Source organism: Prionailurus bengalensis, chromosome B3, assembly GCF_016509475.1.
Source record: "Prionailurus bengalensis isolate Pbe53 chromosome B3, Fcat_Pben_1.1_paternal_pri, whole genome shotgun sequence".
NCBI classification, from domain to species: domain Eukaryota; kingdom Metazoa; phylum Chordata; class Mammalia; order Carnivora; family Felidae; genus Prionailurus; species Prionailurus bengalensis.
Window position 1 is genome coordinate 1,716,622 of NC_057355.1, and position 20,989 is coordinate 1,737,610.

A 20,989-nucleotide genomic window follows, 5' to 3' on the forward strand; every position below is an offset into this window, starting at 1 on the left:
CCTGGAGAAGGAACAGACCTGGCCGGAGAGGAGATCGGATCACGGGGCACCAGATTGTGAAGAGCCGTTGTCATGGTGAGGAGTTAGGCTCTTACTCTTGGTGAGTGGAAAGCTATTGGAGGATTTCGAGGAGGCAGCCAAGGCAGCGGGATTTGCTTCAGACCTGACGTGGTCACAGGCCGCTCTGTTGGAAATAGACCGTCGGAGGACAAGAACCGAAGGGGCTTCTGTACGAGGAACTCTACTAGCCGCCAATTTCCGCCTAACAGATTACCTCGAATCTCAAGGCTTGAAACAACAGACACATTATTCCACACCATTTCTGTCGGGGTACGGGAGCAGCGGAGCCGAGTGGTCCTGGGTCCGTGTCTCTTGAGGTTGCGGTCTGCGTGTCTGCCAAGGCCACAGTCATCTGAAGACTTGAGCGGGGCTGAAGGATTGGCTTCCCAGTCCATTCACACAGCTCTTGGCCAGAAGCGTCAGTTACTCAGCCCCGGGCCCCTCCTCATTGCATGGTGGCCGGCTTGCCCGGCGAGTGACCGAGGAGGAGGGAGCATCTTTTATGAGCAGGTCGGAGGGGTGTAGCATCGCGTCCACGTCCAGGTCGGCGCTGACCAGTGTGGGAGGGAGCCGCAGAGGGCCTGACTTCAGGAGGCCTGGGCATCGCGGGGGCCGCCTTGGGGGCTGCTGGCAAGCAAGTAGAAGATGGGAGGTTTTTTTTTTTTAATGTTTTTCTTTATTTTTGAAGGAGCGAGAGAGACAGAGCATGAGTGGGGGAGGAACAGAGAGAGAGGGAGACACAGAATTTGAGGCAGGCTCCAGGCTCTAACCTGTCAGCACAGAGCTGGATGTGGGGCTCGAACCCACGAACCGTGACATCGTGACCTGAGCTGAAGTCGGACGTTTAACCGACGGGGCCGCCCAGGCGCCCCTAGAAAATCGGAGTTTTAGAGGATGCCACTCGGGGTCGCTTTTCACAAGTCACATGTGCAGGAGTGTCTGACGAGGTGTGCAAGCGCTTCACGAACGCAACACACACTGGAAACTTGAAGGAGACCTAAGTTAATTTTTTTTTTAATTTTTTTTTTCAATGTCTATTTATTTTTGGGACAGAGAGAGACAGAGCATGAACGGGGGAGGGGCAGAGAGAGAGGGAGACACAGAATCGGAAACAGGCTCCAGGCTCTGAGCCATCAGCCCAGAGCCTGACGCGGGGCTCGAACTCCCGGACCGCGAGATCGTGACCTGGCTGAAGTCGGACACTTAACCGACTGCGCCACCCAGGCGCCCCGAGACCTAAGTTAATTGAGGCACGTGCTGTGCTTGTACTTCCGTAGGTTCGATATGATCCTCTTGGGTCGTCTTTTTGTTTAATAGAAATTGGCAAACTGAATCTAAAATTTGTATGGAAACGCAAAGAAGCCACGAATAAGCAGCATAGTCTTGAGGGGAAATAAACTGACACCGGACACCCGAACCCGAGCTGACCCCAGATTCCCGAGGTCCGCAGTCCTTTCCAACAGGATAGGCAAATGGCCGAGTGGGCGAGGAATGAGGGTCCAGGAGAGGGACTTCTGCACCTGGTGTCCAGCGCGTGGACAGAGGTGAGGCCGCGGTGCAATAACAGTCTCTTTAGCAGATGATTCTGGACTAATTGCATATCCACCTGCGGAAGAACACGAACGTGAATCCCTACCTCCTTCCATGCAAGCACCCCGACTCCAGGTGAATTCCAGATCCCCGTGTGAGCAGTGAGGTTACAATGTGGACAAGAGACACAGAAGACATCCCCATGACCGAGGTTCAGGCAAAGATTTATCGAATAACTAAACAGAAACGACAGGAAAAGTTTATCAGATTAGTTAACGATCAGCCCAGTAGCAAGGATGCACGAAAACCTTTTCTAGACCCTTCACACGAGAGGACACCCAGATGGCCGGGAAGCACATGCACGTGAGCTCAGCTGCCGTAGTCTTCACGGCCGTAGAGATGACAAGACGGCAGGGACACGTCACCGCATGCACACCCGTGGGAGCGCTTACACTAGAAAGGCAGATGTATGGATTCTTAGGAGGCTTAGAAACCCTGAGAGTTTATTCTCGAGGTTCTGCAGGCCCGGAGTCTGATATCCAGGGGTTGGCAGCGCCCTGTCGGGAAGCCCCGGGAGAGGCCGTTTTCCTCGTGTCCAGATTCTGGTGGCTGCGTGTGTTCCGTGGCTTAGGGCCACGTGGCTCCAATCTCTGCCTGTCTTTCCATCCCCTTCTCCTCTGCATGCTTCTCTCTTGTAAGATGTGACTGCATTTTAGGTCCACCAAGGTAAGCCAGGATAAGGCCCTCGTGTCATCAGGTGGTATTAACAGGTTCCAGGGATCAGGACAGAGACGTGTCTTCGGGGCCACCGTTGAGCCCGGTACAGCAGACAGTGCTACCTGGTGGTCAGATAAGGAGTAACCGAATGCTCGTCTGTTGCCAGGAGAGCGTAAATCTGTACGGCCGCTCTGGGAAGCTGGTAGTAACCCGCTAAACATGAACGCGCGTGCAGGTTGCCCCGCGATCCAAGAGTGAGCGTTCCTGTGAAACCTTCTGGAAGCTGAAATAGGCTAAGAAAGAAGCAGTTACCGTTAATTTACATGGAAGACTTTCTGAACGTTCCCAGACCCAGGAAGTGAGGTCGCTTAGGCTGACTGCTGACACGTGCACAAACTAAACCAAGACGAAGCACAGATGTGTACCGACGCAGATCAAAGCCGGGACGGCTCGATGCCCGGGTACCGAGTGTGGTCCCGGGGGAGGGGGTGGGTGCCGCTCCGGCCGCGGGATGCGCGCCGCCTCTGAAACAGCTTGCTGCAAAGTAAGCACTCAGCACTATTTCCACTTTTTGCCTTTTTCCATAAAAGCCAAAAGTCGTCTTCGGATTTCTCAGAGCAGGTACTAATGTAGATCTTTGGTGAAATCCAGGGACCGAACACAGCCCTGCGGAAAGCCGGGGATCTGTGCCTGTGACCCAGCCCTGCCACTCCTCGTTTGGCGCTCGGCAGAAATGCGTATGCTTGTTAATCGGAAGACACATCCAGTAATGTTCAAAGCCGCAATATTCGTCCTACTCAAACTGGAAAGTTCCCAAATCCCGTCAGCATTAGAATGAATAGCGAGCGGTTTGTTCGTACAAATGTTCTAGAGAGAGCCGTGAGAGTGAAGGGACTGCGGTCCGGCATGTTGGCCTGGTTGCATTTCAAAACCAGTTTGAGAGAAACCAGACACCGGGCGTGTGCACTGTGCGAGTGCGTCCGTGAAAGCCGGAGGGCGGGGAGGCATGCCGGGGTCTTAGAAGTCCGCACGGGGACTTGGGAGAAAGGGTGATAACGGGAGAGGGGTGTGAGGCAGCTCTGGGGGCTACTGCCGATGTTCTGTTTCTTTTTTTTTTTTTTTTTTTTTTTTTAATTTTTTTTTCCAACGTTTATTTATTTTTGCGACAGGGACAGAACATGAACGGGGGAGGGGCAGAGAGAGAGGGAGACACAGAATCGGAAACAGGCTCCAGGCTCTGAGCCATCAGCCCAGAGCCCGACGCGGGGCTCGAACTCCCGGACCGCGAGATCGTGACCTGGCTGAAGTCGGACGCTTAACCGACTGCGCCACCCAGGCGCCCCCCGATGTTCTGTTTCTAAACGGGGTGCTGGTTACACGGTGTTCAGTCTGTGAAAATTTAGGCTTTACACTTGGGAAGTGTATATTTTTATAATAAAGAATGGGAACTGTTGGCTTTTTTCTGTAGGTTTCTTTATAGGACATCGCGATTGAACTAAGGGAATACTTTTCATTTTGATAGACATTGACTCTTCCCTTTAATTTGAGAGTTTTATTAGTAGGACAACATTTCGTACTGGATTCCAACATCCCCAAGAACTTTGCGTTGCCAGTGACAGAAACCCAGATCAAACCACAGCAAAACCAGAGTCTGTCTCACGTAACTGGGGGGTCTGAGAGGTGGAGTGGTCCTCAGCAAGATGGGTCCAGGAGTTCTTGGCTCCCCCCTCCCCCTTCCCTGTTGTGCCTTTGTTTACCATTTTAATTGTCACGTGGACACTTGCTGTGGCGAAGGTGGCCCCCAGTAGCGCCCTGGTTTACCCTGAACGGTCTCCCACGGCCGGTCATCCCGGAGCAAAGTCTGCCTCTTTCCCAGCAGCACCTGTAAAACCCTGGGACGACGGCTGGCCCTGCTGGAGTCGCGTGCCCCCCTCTGAGACCCGTCTGGCCCCGGGGAGGAGCCCTTAGGTCTCCCCAAAGCAAATCCAGTGTTCCTTCCACGTGGAGGAAGGTTCTGTGGTCTGAGGAGTGAGGAAAGAAATGTGCTAGGCGGACCTGAACCGTCCGTGTCAAGAGTACGGTCATCTCCCCAGTTACCAGCTTCTAGGTGTCCCCGTACCGGGGATTTATTTAGCCGTGGTGAGTAGAAGGCACCGTGCTGAATAGAGGCGGGTTCGCAGCAAGAACATTCCTGTCATTTTTCACGGCATCGCTGCACTTCTCCGCATAAACACACCTGAGCATGCAGGTGTGGATGAGGGCCTGCCTTTTCCAGTCCTTTCTCCTTCCTGGGTGGTGAGCGTGGGTTTCATTAAGAGATGAGGCTTTGGCTAGAGCACGTAGTACTTAAAGTTTGCACGAGTGTGGATTAGAGAGTGCCACGGTTCGTGGAGTACCTCTGCTGGAGTCCCAGGCCTGCCTCGCTCCCGCCCCCCCCCCGCCCCCCAGCATCATCTGTAGTGTTGACCGCACGAGAGTCATTTGTTCATCTAATCGAGCAGTTGACAGATGTGCTTGTCACCTGCTTTTGTTTGGCCCGCGAGCTGTGAATGGTTTTTGTAGTGTAAGTGGTTGGGGGAAAAGAATCAAAAGAGTAACACTTTGTGATGTGGAAATTCTATGAGATTCAAATTTTTGTGGACCTAAGGACAGTTTTTTTGAAACCCAGGCATGCTCGCGGGCTTACGTATCGTCCTGACGGCGGCACAGGTGAATGGTTGTGTGGGGACAGTGTGTCTGTGGAGCCTGTCTGGTCACGGACAGGGAGTTTGACAGCCCTTGACGTAGGGAACAGGGGACTGCTGTCCAGACAGCTCCAGAGTGTCCTCAGTCCAGTAGGAGCCCCAGTCCAAAGCCCCTGTACTTGGTCAGAGCGAGTGGCATTCGTCCCAGGGATTTTGTATCAGGTCATGCTTTCTGATCTCCTTGCTTTATGAACCTTCCCGGGTTTTGTTTTTGTTTTGTTTTGTTTTGTTTTTTTCGTCTCTGCAAAGGTTCTTGACCCCCCCACCCAGAGCACAGATAAATTGCCCGTGATCACGTGGGCAGCTGGTAGGTGTGCGTGCTCACAACTGGGAAAGTACCGCATGCCTCAAGAAGTACTGACCTCGAGCACCCATGCCAGGATACGTGTTCTTGTGTTGATCAGTTATGACTAAAACGGAAAAACAAAAAATACGTAATCTAGCATAAATGTACTCTGCCCTTTTCTGGAATCTCTGTTTGATAAAATCGCAAAGACAGCCAATTCTGAGTGGTATTCCAGTGGTTCAGAAGGCAGAGGGTAGGGGGAAACCTTAGCGCTTTGTGCCTGTAGTACGGCTCCAAGTTTAGTGTGCATTCTTACGTAATCCCACATACTCTGTAGTAATTTTCTTCTAAAGGTAATAGTAACGATCCCCAGTTGAAAAGGTCAAAGTGCTTACCTAGGAATTAAAAACTCTCATGCTCGTAAGGCTCATCAGGTAACGGCATGGTCTCGCATTGAGAGCGCAGGCTCTGGGGGGGCTCCTGGCCGGTGGGTTTTAATTTGGGGGACACGAGTCCACTGTTGTCAGGTCTTGCTGTTTTTTGAGAGAAGTCAGAAGTCTGGAATTTTTATGTGACAACCCCAATTTTTTATTTTAGGTAGGCTCCCCCCGCCCAACGTGGGGCTTGAACTCACGACACTGAGATTAAGAGTCACATGCTCTACTGTGACTGAGCCTGCCAGGCGCCCCACATCCCCTAATTTTCTAATACATGTAACTGTAAGAAAATTAATATGTGCTAGCAAACCAAACATGGCCGTGGGTCAGATTTAACGCATTTACCAGTTCACAGCTTCTGTGAACAAACTCCTCATTATGAGTTACGTCTCCAACCTATTTCTTTCAGGAGGAGGGTGAAAACAATGAATTGAGGAAATGTACCTGTGTTGTATCACTGGCTTGGACCACGACTGGTCATTCTTGCTGAATGACTCTTTCAGTATATAAATCAGGAGGACTCCGGTGTCAAACATTTTTCGTCTCTGTTTTCTCCCCCTTTCCATGGAAAATAACCGTTTTTTCGCCTGATGTGAATACTTCTAACAATCATGGAATGTCTTGATTGGACAAAATATTTTGTGGGATTCATATTCGGCATGAAGGGGGTTTGAAGAAGAAACTGCAGCTTAGCGGGGAGGTGGTGTGTGGGCCGTAAGGCACAAGCGCCCCCAAAGGGTGGGCGCTGCCGCAGAGAGGGGCAGAGGAGGATTGGGGTGGGCAGAGGCGGACCCAGAAGAAGTAGGATTAGAGCCGGTTCCGGAGACCAGTAGAGGTTGATGGAGGCAGAGGGCAGAAGCAGGCGGCGCTCACCAGGAAAGCAGCAGTGTGGCCAGAGTGATGGGGCTGGGCTCCCGGGGTCAGAGCCTGGGTGGAACTTCGGTGCCCGGCGCCGCGGGCGCTGCCTGTCTTCCCGCGCACTCGCGCGTCCTTAACCTGCTCGCCCACTGTGCACACCTGCTGGGCAGTCAGACTCGGAGGAGTTCAGTGACACAAGGCCCTTGTTCGAGGGAGACCGGGCTGCGGGGGGCCAGTCACACCAAGCTCGCACGCCGGGTCTAGTGCCCCTCTCCGGACACTTCTACGGTCACGAAGTCAGAAGGAATGTGATGGGAACTGGGTGCTGCAGGAGAATTGAAGGAAATGGGCTGGGCAGAGGGGCAGCCAAATGGAAAGAAAAAGCTGTTCAAGTAGCCCGACTGTGAAGTAATGAGAATCAGAATTTAGAACGGGAAAGAAAAGTGCACGGGTCATTGCAAAATGAAAATTATCTGAACCCGACTCAAAGTCTGGGGCGCGAAGCAGAGGGAAGGAAGTTCAGTCGACACATTTGCAGTTAAGATGGAGACCGTGTTGCATCCGTTCACTGCAGTTCTTTTGTCAGAATTGTAATAATCGGTCGTGAATTTTCTGGCAGTCTTAAAACACTTGATCTTGAATTTTTATGCCAGTCAAAATTTCCTAGGTAAAAAGAAACGGAGAACAAATTTTCTCAAGAGCTTGGTCGGTTAAGCTAATTAAAGCTGCATAGCATCTTAAGGTTGAATAATGACTAAAAATTTAAATTACCTTTCAATGAAAAGAATTCACGAACACTCACAGAGCTAAGGTTTGGTAGGGACTTGATGGACTTTGAAAGTCCTTCTCTTTGTTTTCAGGAGATAAAGACACTGACCCGGCTTCCTAGATACGTGGCCTTGGGCCAGTTGTTAAATCTCTTTGAGTAGCAGTTTAAAACGGCACCAGCAGCACCGGGTTCTGGGGAGGATCAAATGAGAGAAATAAAACAGTGGGAACAGTCCTCGGCCCTCAGCGAGCTCTGAATAACTGCGCTGGCTGCCGGCGGAGGGGGCGAAAGTGGTTTGTTTAATTATGCCGTGCTGATCAGCTTTTCGTTTCTGTCTGGTGACCTTCTTTACCTCCTCGGGTTTGGAGCTTTGTAATCCGACTGCGCGGCAGGCAGCTGAGGGGTTGTTCTGCCTTCTCCTTGCCTCCCGCTTCTCCCTCCTACGCGCCGGAGGAGTGGGCCCGCAGCGTCCTCCCCTGCAAGAGGGTGCAGCCGCGGACAGGCAGGACTTCCAGTGTCCGTAGCTTCTCTCATCTCTGCCACATCGGGGTAAACTAAGGCAACCTGTTATGGTGGTGGTGCATTTTGTGAGTCTTCACGGAAAGGTACATTCTGTGGCCGACTATGTGTGCTGCTGAAGCGAGCACACATTCTGTGGCTTAAAGATGAATAAGTAACGTTGAGTCTTCCTTTTTCTTCTTTATTTTCATGGGTTTTTACCTTTATTTATTTTTGAGAGACAGTGCATGAGTGGGGGAGGGGCAGAGACACAGAGAGAGAGGGAGAGAGAGAGAAAGAGAGAGAGGGAGATGCAGAATCCGAAGCAGGCTCCAGGCTCTGAGCTGTCAGCACAGAGCCTGACGCGGGGGCTCGAACCCACAAACCATGAGATCATGACCTGAGCTGGAGTCGGACGCTTAACCCACTGAGCCACCCAGGCGCCCCTCCTTTTCTTCTTTTTAAACAGCCTGTGAAATCTTTTGTGCTTTTTATCTGCCAAGATAATAGGTTCTTTTTTTGTTTTTTAAATAAGAAAGCTCAGCTTGGGAAAATCATTGTTAACTGGCTGCTGTGTGGGCATTTTGGGGAAATTGCTGGTGTTCCATGTTTTTGGTATTTATTGTTCAGAGGCAATTGTGAATAAAAACTTGATGGTCATATTCTAATCTGTGACTATTCACTTAAGTTTTTAATTTTTTTATGCTTTTTTGTTTTTTAATTTTTGAGACAGAGAGAGACTGAGCATGAGCAGGGGAGGGGCAGAGAGAGAGGGAGACACAGAATCGGCAACAGGCTCCAGGCTCTGAGCCATCAGCCCAGAGCCCGACGCGGGGCTCGAACTCCCGATCCGCGAGATCGTGACCTGGCTGAAGTCGGACGCTTAACCGACTGCGCCACCCAGGCGCCCCTATTCACTTAAGTTTTTAAAGAAATGGAATGCATATTTTCCCTTTTCTGCGTGCTTGTGGTTGCCACCCAGATGCTGAAAGGTTGGTGTGTGCCCTTGGGGAAAGTCCTTTTAATCCCCACCTTATAAATAGCGTTTTAATGTCCTCAATAGGCAACACAGGGTAGTTGTGATATAGAACAGCGTTGCTCAATGTCTTTTTGCTTCCTCGCCCACAAAAGCCTTTTTATTTATTTATTTTTTAATTCATTCACTCATTTGAGAGAGACAGATTGGGAGCAGGGGGAAGGAGAGAGAGAATCCTAAACAGGCTCTGTGCTGTCTGTGCAGAGCCCAATGGCGGCACTTGATCTCACAAAACCGTGAGGTGATGACCTGAGCCAAAATCAGGAGTCAGACATTTAACCGACTGAGCCCAGGCAACCCCACAAAAGCCTTTTTTAAATAGTTTTTTCCTAATTCACCTCCTATCTCCATAAAATTTTAATTCCATAGGTACACTGTATCTCTGTTTATGGGCACGTGCATATCTGTGTTTCCTACATAAAGAGTAAGGTTTTTTTGTCTACTTCTTTCCCCCAAAGAATCAATGTTTGTCCCCTTGAGGTGATACTGCCTACAGCAGGAATGCTTGGTTGACAGCAGTGAATTTTTGAAATTTTTGGTTCTAGGGCTTTTATATTCTCTAAAAGTACTGAGTACCCGGAAGAACTTCTGTTAATGTGTGTTCTGTCTGGCGGTATTTATCATGTTACAAATCAAAGCTGAGAAAAGTTGCAAAGTAATTAATTTAAAAAAATATTTTGTTAAAAACATCCATCCATTCCCTCCCCCGCCATCACCACCAGAAAGGTTTAGTGAGAAGAGTGGCCTCGCTAGACATTTTTGCAAATTCTCTCTAAGGTCAGGCCTAATAGCAAACAGCAAGATTCTCCTAGCTGCCTCTGTTACAGTGTTGGAAAGAAAAACTGGGATCCTACAGGTAAGTCGTTGGAGAAGGAAGGAGTGTTTTAATAACCTTTTCAGATAATAGAGCTTGCTTTCTTTTTTGATATTATACGCAAACTTGATAAGTTGTAGTTTCTTAAAGGGTTAATTGCGTTGTAAAATCTCCCAACTGTATATAAACTCTTCCTGTCCCGTTATTTGAACGTTCCTTGGTCTCTCCCTTGGAATGGGCGATGGGTGTTCGCCCTTGAAGTGACAGGCGCAGATGCACGTTGTCCATTTTGGGGAAAATGTCTGCCGTGAACTCAGGTCGGAATGACCAGATTTTGTCGGCCGGCCGGGCCTTGAAGTAAAACCCTCCCCCAGGAGCAGGGACTGGGCGGCCTTGGTGCTTCTGCGGTCGCTTTCCACGTGCTTCCCCGCTCGGCCCACGAAGTCCCAATGAGACACGTGTTCAGGCTCTAGACGTGCCTGTCGATCGTGGGGCTGTGAGGGCCGTTGTGGGAGCGTGTGTCCCCGGTGACCGGAGGAAAGGGCACGTAACTCCCTATCATTGGCGTGGAAATGGTTTTGACCTCCCTAGGGCTCCGTGGAAGCATGCTTTGAGAACCACTGACTTGGAGCAAGGACTCCGAGCCGGACACGTGTATTGAGCCTGAGCTCCATCGCTTACGAGCCACATAAGTGATCCTGAGCGGTTACCCTGATACCAAAACCGGACAAACACACTGTCCCTCGGGAACACAGGCCAAAAATCTCAACAAAGTGTTTGACCTAGCCCATCTTCGGCCTATCTTTCTATCCCGTCTTTGCTATGTATTTTTAAATTTGATATGTGTACTTATAGAAGTACCCAGAGTAGGCTATACAGAGAGCAGAATGGCCAGGATTGGATTCTGAAGTGAGTCAGAAGGGTGTTTGCCAGAATCCCAAGTTGTATTCCCAGGCTCACCTTCTAAATGGCCTCAGTGGTTTTGCGACAGTTCTTTTTAAAGACAAAACGCTAGGGGTGCCTGGGTGGCGCAGTCGGTTAAGCGTCCGACTTCAGCCAGGTCACGATCTCGCGGTCCGGGAGTTCGAGCCCCGCGTCAGGCTCTGGGCTGATGGCTCAGAGCCTGGAGCCTGTTTCCGATTCTGTGTCTCCCTCTCTCTCTGCCCCTCCCCCGTTCATGCTCTGTCTCTCTCTGTCCCAAAAATGAATAAACGTTGAAAAAAAAAAATTTTTAAAGACAAAACGCTAAACCTGCTGCTTTGTTCTGTACTCCTGTCATATGCCTTACTGCTCTTGGCTGTGAAGTTTGCATTAAGTGCGCCCACCCCTCGCTCCCCACCTCCCGCCCCAACAGTCTTTTCAAACAATTTAGGGGAAGAAAAATCTGTTAATGGTAAACATTGAATGTGTGGAGGAGGAATCAGTCAAGGTTAGTGACAGAGCCTTGTCCTCCTCTGGTAGTTCTTATCCCTCAGGGTCTTTGCACAGACTCGTCTTTAAACACATCCACTTTGGAGTAACCTTCGGTCGTTTGGGAGAGTTTTTTCTTTTTTTTAATAGCCCGTTACTACCTTCTGTCATGCTCTTCGTGCCAGGAATCCCCTATTCCTGCCGTCTGGGAGAAGGGCGCCTGGGGCCTTGCGTCTGCGGTGATTGATGACTCCTTCTCGTGTGCTCCAGACAGGCCCTCTGTCCTGGTAGTTTTTCATCTAAAATACTTAAAAAACGTGTGTGTATTTTGCCCCAGTTAGGCAAGTTGTACCTTCATTTAAAAGGATTTTAAAAGTTCAAAAAGTGTACAAATCCGAAAACACCGTTAGCTTTGCCGTCCTTGGATGCATTCTTTCCTGTCCTTCTCGGTGATTAATGGATTTGTCCTCATTGGCAACAAACCATATATACATTTCATATTGTGCCTTTTCGTTTGTTCCCAGCATTCTCCTCCATCAAAAAGTATTCTAAAATGTCTTAACGACACAGAACTTTTGAAAAAAACTCATTCTGATATTGGGCATTTATTTCAAGTTTATCAACATTACAGATGTGCTGCGAAGCGCATCCCTCATATGTTATTCCTTGGTCTTTTTTCTGATCGTGCCCCGGTTATTCTGTCAAAGACCCTGTAGGAGAGTGACTGTTTCGGAGGGCACGGTTTAAGCTCCTGCACATGAATCGCTCAGTTGTTTGCCAGAAGGATTGAGCGGGCTCCGCCCACCAGCAGCACTCTGCCCGTTTCTTCCTACCTTCACCAGCATTGGCATTCTGTAAAGTGCTTTTCAGACAGAATAAATTATACGAGTTAAAACATAAACTCTGAGCAAAGGTGTAAATGCTTAGAAATTAATAGTATAACATGAGGCAAAACGTATAATGCGTATTTCTTATTAGGAGTCTAACTGAACTAGTCCTCAAGGGTTTTCATTAACGTTCCGATGGTGTGGAGTCTTCAGAACAGATACCGTGCCCAAGAGTTCTTTACTCTTTCTGAGACAGTACAGACCTTCTTGTGTAGAGGGTTGGAGAGAAAAGTTGTTCGTATCGTTCTTGTCTGTATTTTTTTCCTAACTTAGCCCTAGGTCTTGGGACAGGTGTACGGAAAGATTTAGGGGGGAGTATATGTGGGGTTTTTTTTTTTTTTTTATCATATAAAGCAGATTTGGATAATATACGACTGCAGTGTGCGTCTGCGTTCCTTACGAATTCTGTGTACGTTTCAGGTGTGCAACAGAGAAACATGGCTCAAGAAACTAATCACAGCCAAGTGCCTATGCTTTGTTCTACTGGCTGCGGATTTTATGGAAACCCTCGCACAAATGGCATGTGTTCAGTGTGCTATAAAGAACATCTCCAAAGACAGAATAGTAGTAATGGTAGAATCAGCCCACCTGGTAAGTAATCCTGTTCACACGCAGCAGTGTTCATAATTGAGATACGTTGGGAGAGCACGACGTACGTGATAGCGTTTCTGCTCTCACACTGTACCTCCGTCCCTGCGTCCGTACCAGGAAAATTCCTCTTTCTGTGTTGTCATCATCACTGGTGTCCTCACCCATCGAAAGTAACTAGTATAAATCCGTTGAGCCTTACTTGCCGGCTTACTCTTACTTACTTGCTCTGTTATCTTAGCTAGAATGCGGGCATCCTTCTTCGCGTACACGTATGTGTCCAGGTAAGTAAGGCATAAGGGAGTGAGGGTTAGGAGGACCCGGGTTATTTTATCTGGGATGACCGTTGAAGCCGAGATGGCTGTAGAAGGAGAGAGTGGGTTCGAGGTGGCCACGGCTGACTTGAGAGAGCCCGCCACCGTCAGGAAGCGGAGGGGCGGCCGCGGGGCCGGGACCCAGGGCGCTCGGCACTGGCTCACTGTGCTTGTGCGTCACCCTCTGTGCCGCGGACTCTTCCGGGGTGTGGGGGTGGGTGTGTGTGTCCGTAGTTACCAGAAGGGTGGGGAGGACTCTGAGTATGAGCTTTGTGGAGGTGGAGCGTTGATAGTGTCATCCGGGGTGGCTGTTGTACGGATCGATGCCCGAGTGTGGGGTTTTGTGGTTAATGGAGGTGCAGGCAGTTACTTCGTTCACAGTTTTGTAGGGGGTCTTTCTCATCATCGTTTCGTGTTCAAGCCAAGAGCTGGAAGCATGTAAATGAAATTTCTCTAAATTTTCTCAAGGCTAAGATCAAATGAATATAGATTGTTGGGGTTTTTTTTGTTTTTGTTAGAGAGAGAGAGAGTCTGAAGCAGGCTCTGCACTGTCAGCGCACAGCTGGACACAGGGCTCAACCTCACGATGCATGAGATCACGGCCCGAGCCGACCGAGATTGAGTCAGACGGTCAACCCACTGAGCCATCCTGGTGCCCCAGAAATTGTTTTTAACATGAAATTGTCATCTACATTTCTGCTTTATGAAGAACCGTGGGAGGGGCGCCTGGGTGGCTCAGTCGGTTAGGCGGCCGACTTCGGCTCAGGTCATGACCTCGCGGTTTGTGAGTTCGAGCCCTGCGTCGGGCTCTGTGCTGATGGCTCGGAGCCTGGAGCCTGCTTCGGCTTTTGTGTCTCCCTCTCTCTCTGCCCCTCCCCCACTTGTGCTTTTTCTCTCTCTCTCTCTCTCGAAAATAAGTAAACATTAAAATTAAAAAAAAAAAAGAACGGGTGAAAAACGTAGCCTCATGTGCTGAGCACAGATTTTAGTTCTGGACTTCTATCCACTTTAACTGCTACAGCTTTGGTTCTAAATCCCTCTACGTATACAGCAGTGCTTGGAAGAGTTTGTGGATTAAAGGATCCAAGTGACACGGAGTCCTGAGAAACGCGAGTGTAGTTTATTAATATATACAGTTTGTATATGGTTTTTTTCTTGGTTGAAATTAACTTTTTTCCAATTGGAATATTACTGAAACATTTTTAACGGAAAGCAACGAACCAGCATACTCTATATTCAGTAAAACAAGATTTCTAGCTGTTTTGCGGAAGGTGGGTGGTGGTTTCTCAGGGAAGGTGTGGGGACGCCCAGAGCGCAGGGTCACTGACACCAAGCGCGGTTCTGTTGCAGCGGCTTCTGTCGGCACCCTGTCCGAGTCTTTCCCGGTCCAGTGCGCGGACGGCAGCGTCCCCGATGCACAGTCACCCCTAGACTCCACATCTGCATCCGTGCAGCCCAGGTAAGACGCTGTGTCTGCACGGTGCTGGGAAAGCTGCCGAGGAGCAAAGCGTATCCTCTCTACGTGCTTGGGTCTCTGTGGGAGGACTGGGTCAGGACTTTGGGGTTAGCTGGCCTGAGAACAGCAGTTAGAAAGTCACGTTTACCTTGGGAAGCAGTGGGGAAGGTGTCTTCTCAGTTTGCATTTCTTTTTCAGACGGCTTTTCCTTCGCTTCTGCTCATCCCATGTCCCGCCCCCGACATCCTTGTGAATTCAGGCGCCCAGTCCTGCCCCCCGCGGCCCCACTGTGCGCAGGGCGGCTTTCCCTTCTCGCTCTGGGAGCACAGACCTACTGGCTTCGTCCTCACTCTGCTGTTAGGAAGCGGGGACCGGGTTTCCACCCTCTAGTTCTTTCTCCGCTTCGTGATCGGAGACGCCCAGTGCCCTTCCCACCGCGGCATCAGGGCCCCCGGAGCCGGTCGTGACCACCGCGCTGGTTTTCGTGAGGTGCCTTCGTGCGCGGAGGGCGCTTGCTGCTGCTCTGAGTTCTGAAGCCGTGAACTCCAGGCCAGACCGGTCTCCAGTTTCATGGCTGTCTGTGCTAAATGCACAAGTTATAAAGAAGGATCTCTGTGTTTGTTCTTGCTGTGATGACTGCTTAGATATGTTGGACGCATACTTACTACATCATTTTAGGTACCGTTCATGCCGGGAAATCACTTTTAAAATCTCGATATTTTTGCTTTTCTAGCCCTGTATCAAATCAGTCGCTTTTATCCGAATCTGTAGCATCTTCCCAAGTGGACAGTACGTCTGTGGACAAAGCAATCCCTGACACGGAAGACCTGCAAGGTTTGCACGTGGGCTCGCGCGGGTTCGGTCCTTTACCCGACAGCTGGCTGTTACAGGCCGGGCCTGTCCGAGGTGCCGCTATCTTTTAAATTGCCAGCCTCAAATACAGTTTGCCGTTTGTTTTCTTTATGAGCAGAACGTTTTAGGTCTTCGGGTATTTGATTGACTGAACTGTCGGGAGCCCTTTCCCACTTCTGTGTAATTATGTCATCAGTGTAAAGTCGAAAGCCGTAAATGTGTTTAATTGAGAGTTGTGAGTGAGTGAGCAGTGGGATTGTATTCTCCTGTTCTCTCTTACTCTTATTCTTACCAGTTTAACCCAAATACTAGTTCCCCTCCAAGTACCTGGGGCTGCTGGTTTACGAGGAATCTCTTGTTTCTGACCTGGGCCGTCAAAGAGACCATTGAATTTGACCGGCAGCAGACCCTGTCCCGTCGGTAATCCACTGTGGCATCTTGCTCAGTGCCTCGTGTCCTTGCCCACACTCTACACGCCCCCCCTTGTGTGGGTCACGGTGATCTGGGAGGGCTTTGTCGGAAGGCAGCGATCCTAGGGAGACGCTTAGGAGGCTGGGAGGCAGACTGTGCTGGATGGGTTCTGTTCCACCAGCACGGGGACGATGGCTTTACAGAAGGAGGACGCTCGGGAAAGGTGAGCCCAGGGTGACCATTGTGTCCCTTTGCCTCCGGCACGGTTCAGAGAGACAGGCTGCCCTGACAGTGACCCCCTCCACGGGACATCGTGCTCACATGACAGCGAGAGAAACTTCTGGCGATGTTAGTTTAAGCTCTCTAGTTCAAATGTAGTTGAGCTGGCTAATTTCTCTTGCTCTGAGTTTATGCCCAATAAATGTTGGCATAATTGTGCCCGTCGTGGATTTTGCCATAGCAAGGATATGTACTATTTGACCAACATAAGCATTATAAGTATAAATAATTTTTATTTCTTGGTTAAATAGAAAAACTTAAGGAAGGGCACAGATGAGGGATGATTTCAAAGCAGAAAGAGAAGAATCCCTGAGATTTAGTTACGCATGAGACGCGGGGAATAGGAGCAGGGAGGTAAAGCTTTCGGTTTTGCGACGGTAGCGGTGGTGGTGGCGGGCTGCTTCAGACCGGGCGCTGGGAGAGGTGGCACGGCCAGACCAGGTGTGCGCGGGGCGGGATCCCATTTCACAACCGAAGAGCTCGGCTGGAGGTTGTAGGTCGAGCGTTGGTCTTTAAATGTGTGATCGGTGTCACGTCTGAGACTTGGAAGTCCTTGGCACACTTTGAAAAGTGAGAGGCTGAGATTAGGGGAGCAAGTCGGATAACGACTCAGCAGAAGGAGAAGTCATCTGGGCCCTGGGTTATTGCAGCCCCCAGGTGCCGACCACTAGAGAGTTCGGAGAAGCAAGGGTTGCTGAGAGCGCAGGAAGGAAAAATGAACACAGGCTGCTGACCTCGCTTATGTTCTGTCTCGCAGTGGCACGTATTGTAGACTGTGAGCGAAATGGGTGCTGCGGGCAGACGTGGCAGCAGTTGGTGTCCACGGCCACCGAGGATGAAGACAGGGTGGTGAACGTACACCATGCGTGTGTGGAGGACGGCGTGGCTTTCTGCACTGAGTGGCCCTGGCAACAAGAGTACCAAAGGTGGCCTTGAAGCCACATTAGGAGAAATCGTAAGGCGTGTTGAAAATCCGTAGACTCCTTTTTTCACGTACGATTTCAGTGACCTTGGAGGTTAAGCCAGTAGCAGCTTCTAAGTACCTTTTAAAAACTCAGCATTCGTTATCTTAGCGTTGCAGGATCTCCGAGGAACCAGGTGTAAGTTTTCATTTGAGTTTAAGAGGATTCGTTTTCAGTATTTTAAAAACGTCTTGCCCACCCCGTTGAATTAAGACTGTCTTCTTTTATGAGAAACGTGTACCCGAGTGCAGGTGTCCCCCACTGTCCAAAAGTAGAGCGTTTCTGTCAAGCCTTTTGTAAACCAAAACGGGATAAAGAAGCAATTGCCATTTCATAAACACGGAAATTCTCTTTGGGTACCTACTGGTTAGCAAAAACAGGTCCTAACATAGGTTTTTCGTAAAAGTGAAGGGGCATGAAGCAGACTGGCGGAGAGCGGGGCCAGGCGTGCGTGCGCGTGCATGCGTGCGTGCGTGTGTACACGCACACTCCTAACGCCGATGTACTTGTGCTTTCCCTGGTGGTAGGAGTAAATGCAGAGAACGCTTTTCTCCGTCTATTTAGTGGTTGGACGAAAACTCACAGAGAAGAAGTCTTGGACTCCAGCCCTACGGTGTCTGAGCTGGACTCCAGGCCAGAGTTGTGCCCACGGCCGTGGTGCTTCCTAGATTAGGAGGTGAACGTGGCTTCCTGTCACCAGGGGCAGCCCTCCGTTGCCAGGGCGGGCTCCTCTGCTTTGGTGACCTGCCAAGTGTCTACTCCCTCTGTGTCCCTCAGGGAAATTTATCTAGATGGGAAGAAAATCCCAGATGGAAGAGGGTACATGAGTAGCAGCTGTGTACCCAAGCCAGACTTTCCTGATGTTTTTTTGTTTATTTTTGAGAGAGAGACCGAGTGCGAGAGAGGGAGGGGCAGAGAGAGAGGGAGACACAGAATCTGAAGCAGGCTCTGAGCCGTCAGCACAGAGCCCGACGCGGGGCTCGAACCCACGTACCGTGAGATCATGACCTGAGCCTAAGTCGGACGCTCGACCGACTGAGCCCCCCAGGCGCCCCTCCTAACATTCTTCGTTGGAGTTTTCAGATTAGGGTTCTTGAGACAGCTTTGTTCTCTGTAGCTATTCTGCTGATAATTAAGATTTGTTGGCCACCCGGTGGGCGGTACTGCTTTCATTTTGTCCCCGTGGCTCTGAAGAATTTTTCTCGCGTTTAAATGAGTATTTAGCGTATTACAGCACGTTTCTCATTTCATTATTCTTTTTACTTTAACGATTGGCGATACCTCACTCGCGTGGTCTCTAACTTAGGAATGTCGGATTTTCAGTTCACAAAAGGTAGCTTCAAAACTTCTTTTAAGCGTTTTGGTGCACTTGAAACCATCCTACTTGATTGTCTGATGGCACAGCATTGCCTCCCCCCCCTTCAGTTCACCTGAGTCTCTCAGATGCTGGATCTTCCCCAAAAGAAGCGGCATTGGGGTCCGAGGTTCTACTACAGCGTGTGGACCCGACACCCCACTTCTCTGAGCCATATTTGTGTCGTAAAGGAGAGGTGCCCCAAGCCCACGGGATAACGGGCTGACCGCACAGTCTTACTCTGTGTGACGCCGCTTAAAACTCAAAGATTTCTTCGGACTGGAGAGGGTGGGCGAGAATAGCCGAGCGGTCCTGGAAAACGTAGAGCAGCCTTCAAAGCATACCACCTGCTGCAGTCCCCAAGACCGCGGGAACAGGCGAGAGGACACTACCGTCGGGCCCTGGAGTGACACTGGGCGTCCGGAGATACACCCCGCGGTTCACGGGCAGCTGATTTCCGCAGGGGGCCGAGACCATCCAGTAGGCGAAGCCTGGGCTTCAGCAGGTGATGCTGGGACACTTGAAAGAATGAGACCTCTCCTTCACCTTTTACAGACGTTTGCCCCAAAACACATCAAAGACCCAAATGGTAGGAGCTGAAACTGGAAAACAGGCATAACTCCTCATGGCCTTGGGTGAGGCAGTGCCTCCTTGGACGGGACGCCTAGAGCAAGCACAAGGGACCGGAGGAAAACGGGCGCATTGACCTACGGCAGAGTCAGGACCCGGGTGCTTCATGGAGCGCCGTCAGGAGCGCGAAAAGGCAGTCCAGAGAATGGTTAAGAATATTTGTGAATCCTGTGTCTGATAGGAATGTGTAAAGAGGTGTCATCGTTCAACAGTAGAAAGACCAGTCTTTTAAAGGGCAAAGGAGAGGATTTGAATAGACGTTTCTCCAGAGAAGATACACAGACGGTCCACGTGTTGAGGATATGGAGGAATTAGAACCGTAATACATGTTTGTTGGGGATATAAAAGGACACGGCCTCTTCGAGAAACAGTTTGGCAGTCACAGATTTAATTCAGAAAGTTAGAGAGTTAACTGTATGGCCCAGAGACTCCTTTCCTAAATCCCAGTAGATGGAAAGCCCACGTCCACACACACAAACTTGTGTAAGGGTGTTCACAGCCGCACTGCTTACAGCGACCGACTAGATGGCCGTCAGCAGACGGGCTCTGAGCGGACACAGAGAGGCGGGCTCTGTACTCCCTGGAGTGCTGCTTGGCCTGGAAGGGAGACCGGTTCCGGGGCCCCCCCACGTGGGTGGGCTTTGGAAACAGGGCAAGCAGAAGAAGCCGGGTACACAGGCCACGGGTTGAATGGTTCATTGGGACGGCAGGTGGGCGCCGTGAGGAGGGCTCTCTGCTGGAGAAGGAGCCCTGAGCGGGGAGGTGCTCGGGGACCAGCCAAGGGGCCGCAGCCGCTGGACGCCCGTTGGGGCCTGACGCCAAGAACCTGTCAAAACCAAGTCATGGAAGATTCCTGAGGTGCTGGGTTCTGACCGGTGGGTAGGGGAGACCGCCTCGTGAAGTTCGGTTCCTTTTTCGTTTTTTTTTAAGATGGCCCAAAGTCGTATTTCAAGAAGATTGATGTGACGCTTCTTTGCCCCCAGACAGCTGCTAACAGAAACTGGTCTCGTGCACAGAGCTGCTCTGTCCGGAACGGCGGCCACTGGTCTCCAGTAGCGTGGGCACCCGAAGCGTGGCTGGGCCGGAACTATGTAGTTCAGTACGTGCTCGTTTGCGGATATGCTGGGTTTTGAAGACTGAGTATCAAAAATATGAGAAATATCTCGTTAATACTTTCATAGCAATCACATTTTTAAATGATAATATGTATTAACTTACCCTTCTTAAACTTCCTAACACGATGGCTGGAAGATATAAAATTAAATCTGTGGCTCGGCATATTTTTTTGGACCCTGCTACTATACGGGCTCACTTTTCTCACAAGTATTTACAGTGTTCTCATTTTGTAAAGAATTCTTGAGCTAGGAGTAACTCAGAGATGATTCGGTCCACCTCCTCACTTCGTGTGAAACGAAGTACAGAGGAGGACAAGGGAGTGTTACCGCAGGGGGTCATCGGAAAAGTGTGCACGCGCAGTCAGTGTCTGCCGTGCGGCCACTCTGTGTCCGCCCTGGGCGGAGGTGATGAGCGGGACCCTCGTCCTCCTGGGTCAGCAAGGCCCGGGGGTCACGTCACAGGGGTGCCGTGTCCACCGTCAGCTTTGTCGGGGTGCCTGTTAATGTCCTCCTGTGTGTCACTTTTCACAATGCGTATTAAAATGCTCCCAAACACAGGGAATGCTGAAGAGTTTTATACACTCACTGTTATGTTTGTGTACTTTTTATCCTTAACAGGACCCAGAGTAGAGGGCCTTGTTTCTTTTGAATGTGATCATCCATGTGGGTAGTTGAACTATAATTTTATCTGCCCTGTGCTTTTTAAAATGTTTTTTAAGTTTATTTATGTTGAGAGTGAGAAAATGAGTGTGAATGAGGGGGGAGGAGCAGAGACAGGGAGAGAGGGCGAGAGAGGGAACCCCGAGCAGGCTCCCTGCTGTCAGCACAGAGCCTGATGCCGGGCTCACTCCCACAAACCGTGAGGTCGTGACTTGAGCCGAAATCAGGAGTTGGACGCGTAACCCACTGAGCCCCCCGGGCGCCCCTGCCCTGTGGTTTTGAAGCATCTTGAAGTCACTGGCCAATCGACTTTGTCTAGTTG

General features: G+C 50.3%; 1 protein-coding gene across 8 annotated transcripts in view; it reads left to right on the forward strand.

Annotated features, from left to right (window-relative positions):
- Positions 1-20,989, forward strand: part of ZFAND6 (zinc finger AN1-type containing 6) — a 72,783-nt gene that overhangs the window by 45,692 nt on the left and 6,102 nt on the right. For 7 of the 8 annotated variants that reach the window (XM_043553867.1, XM_043553871.1, XM_043553869.1 and 4 more), the window contains 3 exons: positions 12,467-12,637; positions 14,299-14,407; positions 15,138-15,238. In XM_043553867.1, the coding sequence (XP_043409802.1) occupies positions 12,484-12,637; positions 14,299-14,407; positions 15,138-15,238 (364 nt within the window). In that variant the 5' untranslated portion in view covers positions 12,467-12,483. Of the gene's footprint in view, positions 1-12,466; positions 12,638-14,298; positions 14,408-15,137; positions 15,239-16,703; positions 16,902-20,989 lie in introns of all 8 variants that reach the window. The other variant, XM_043553874.1, reaches the window with a different exon arrangement.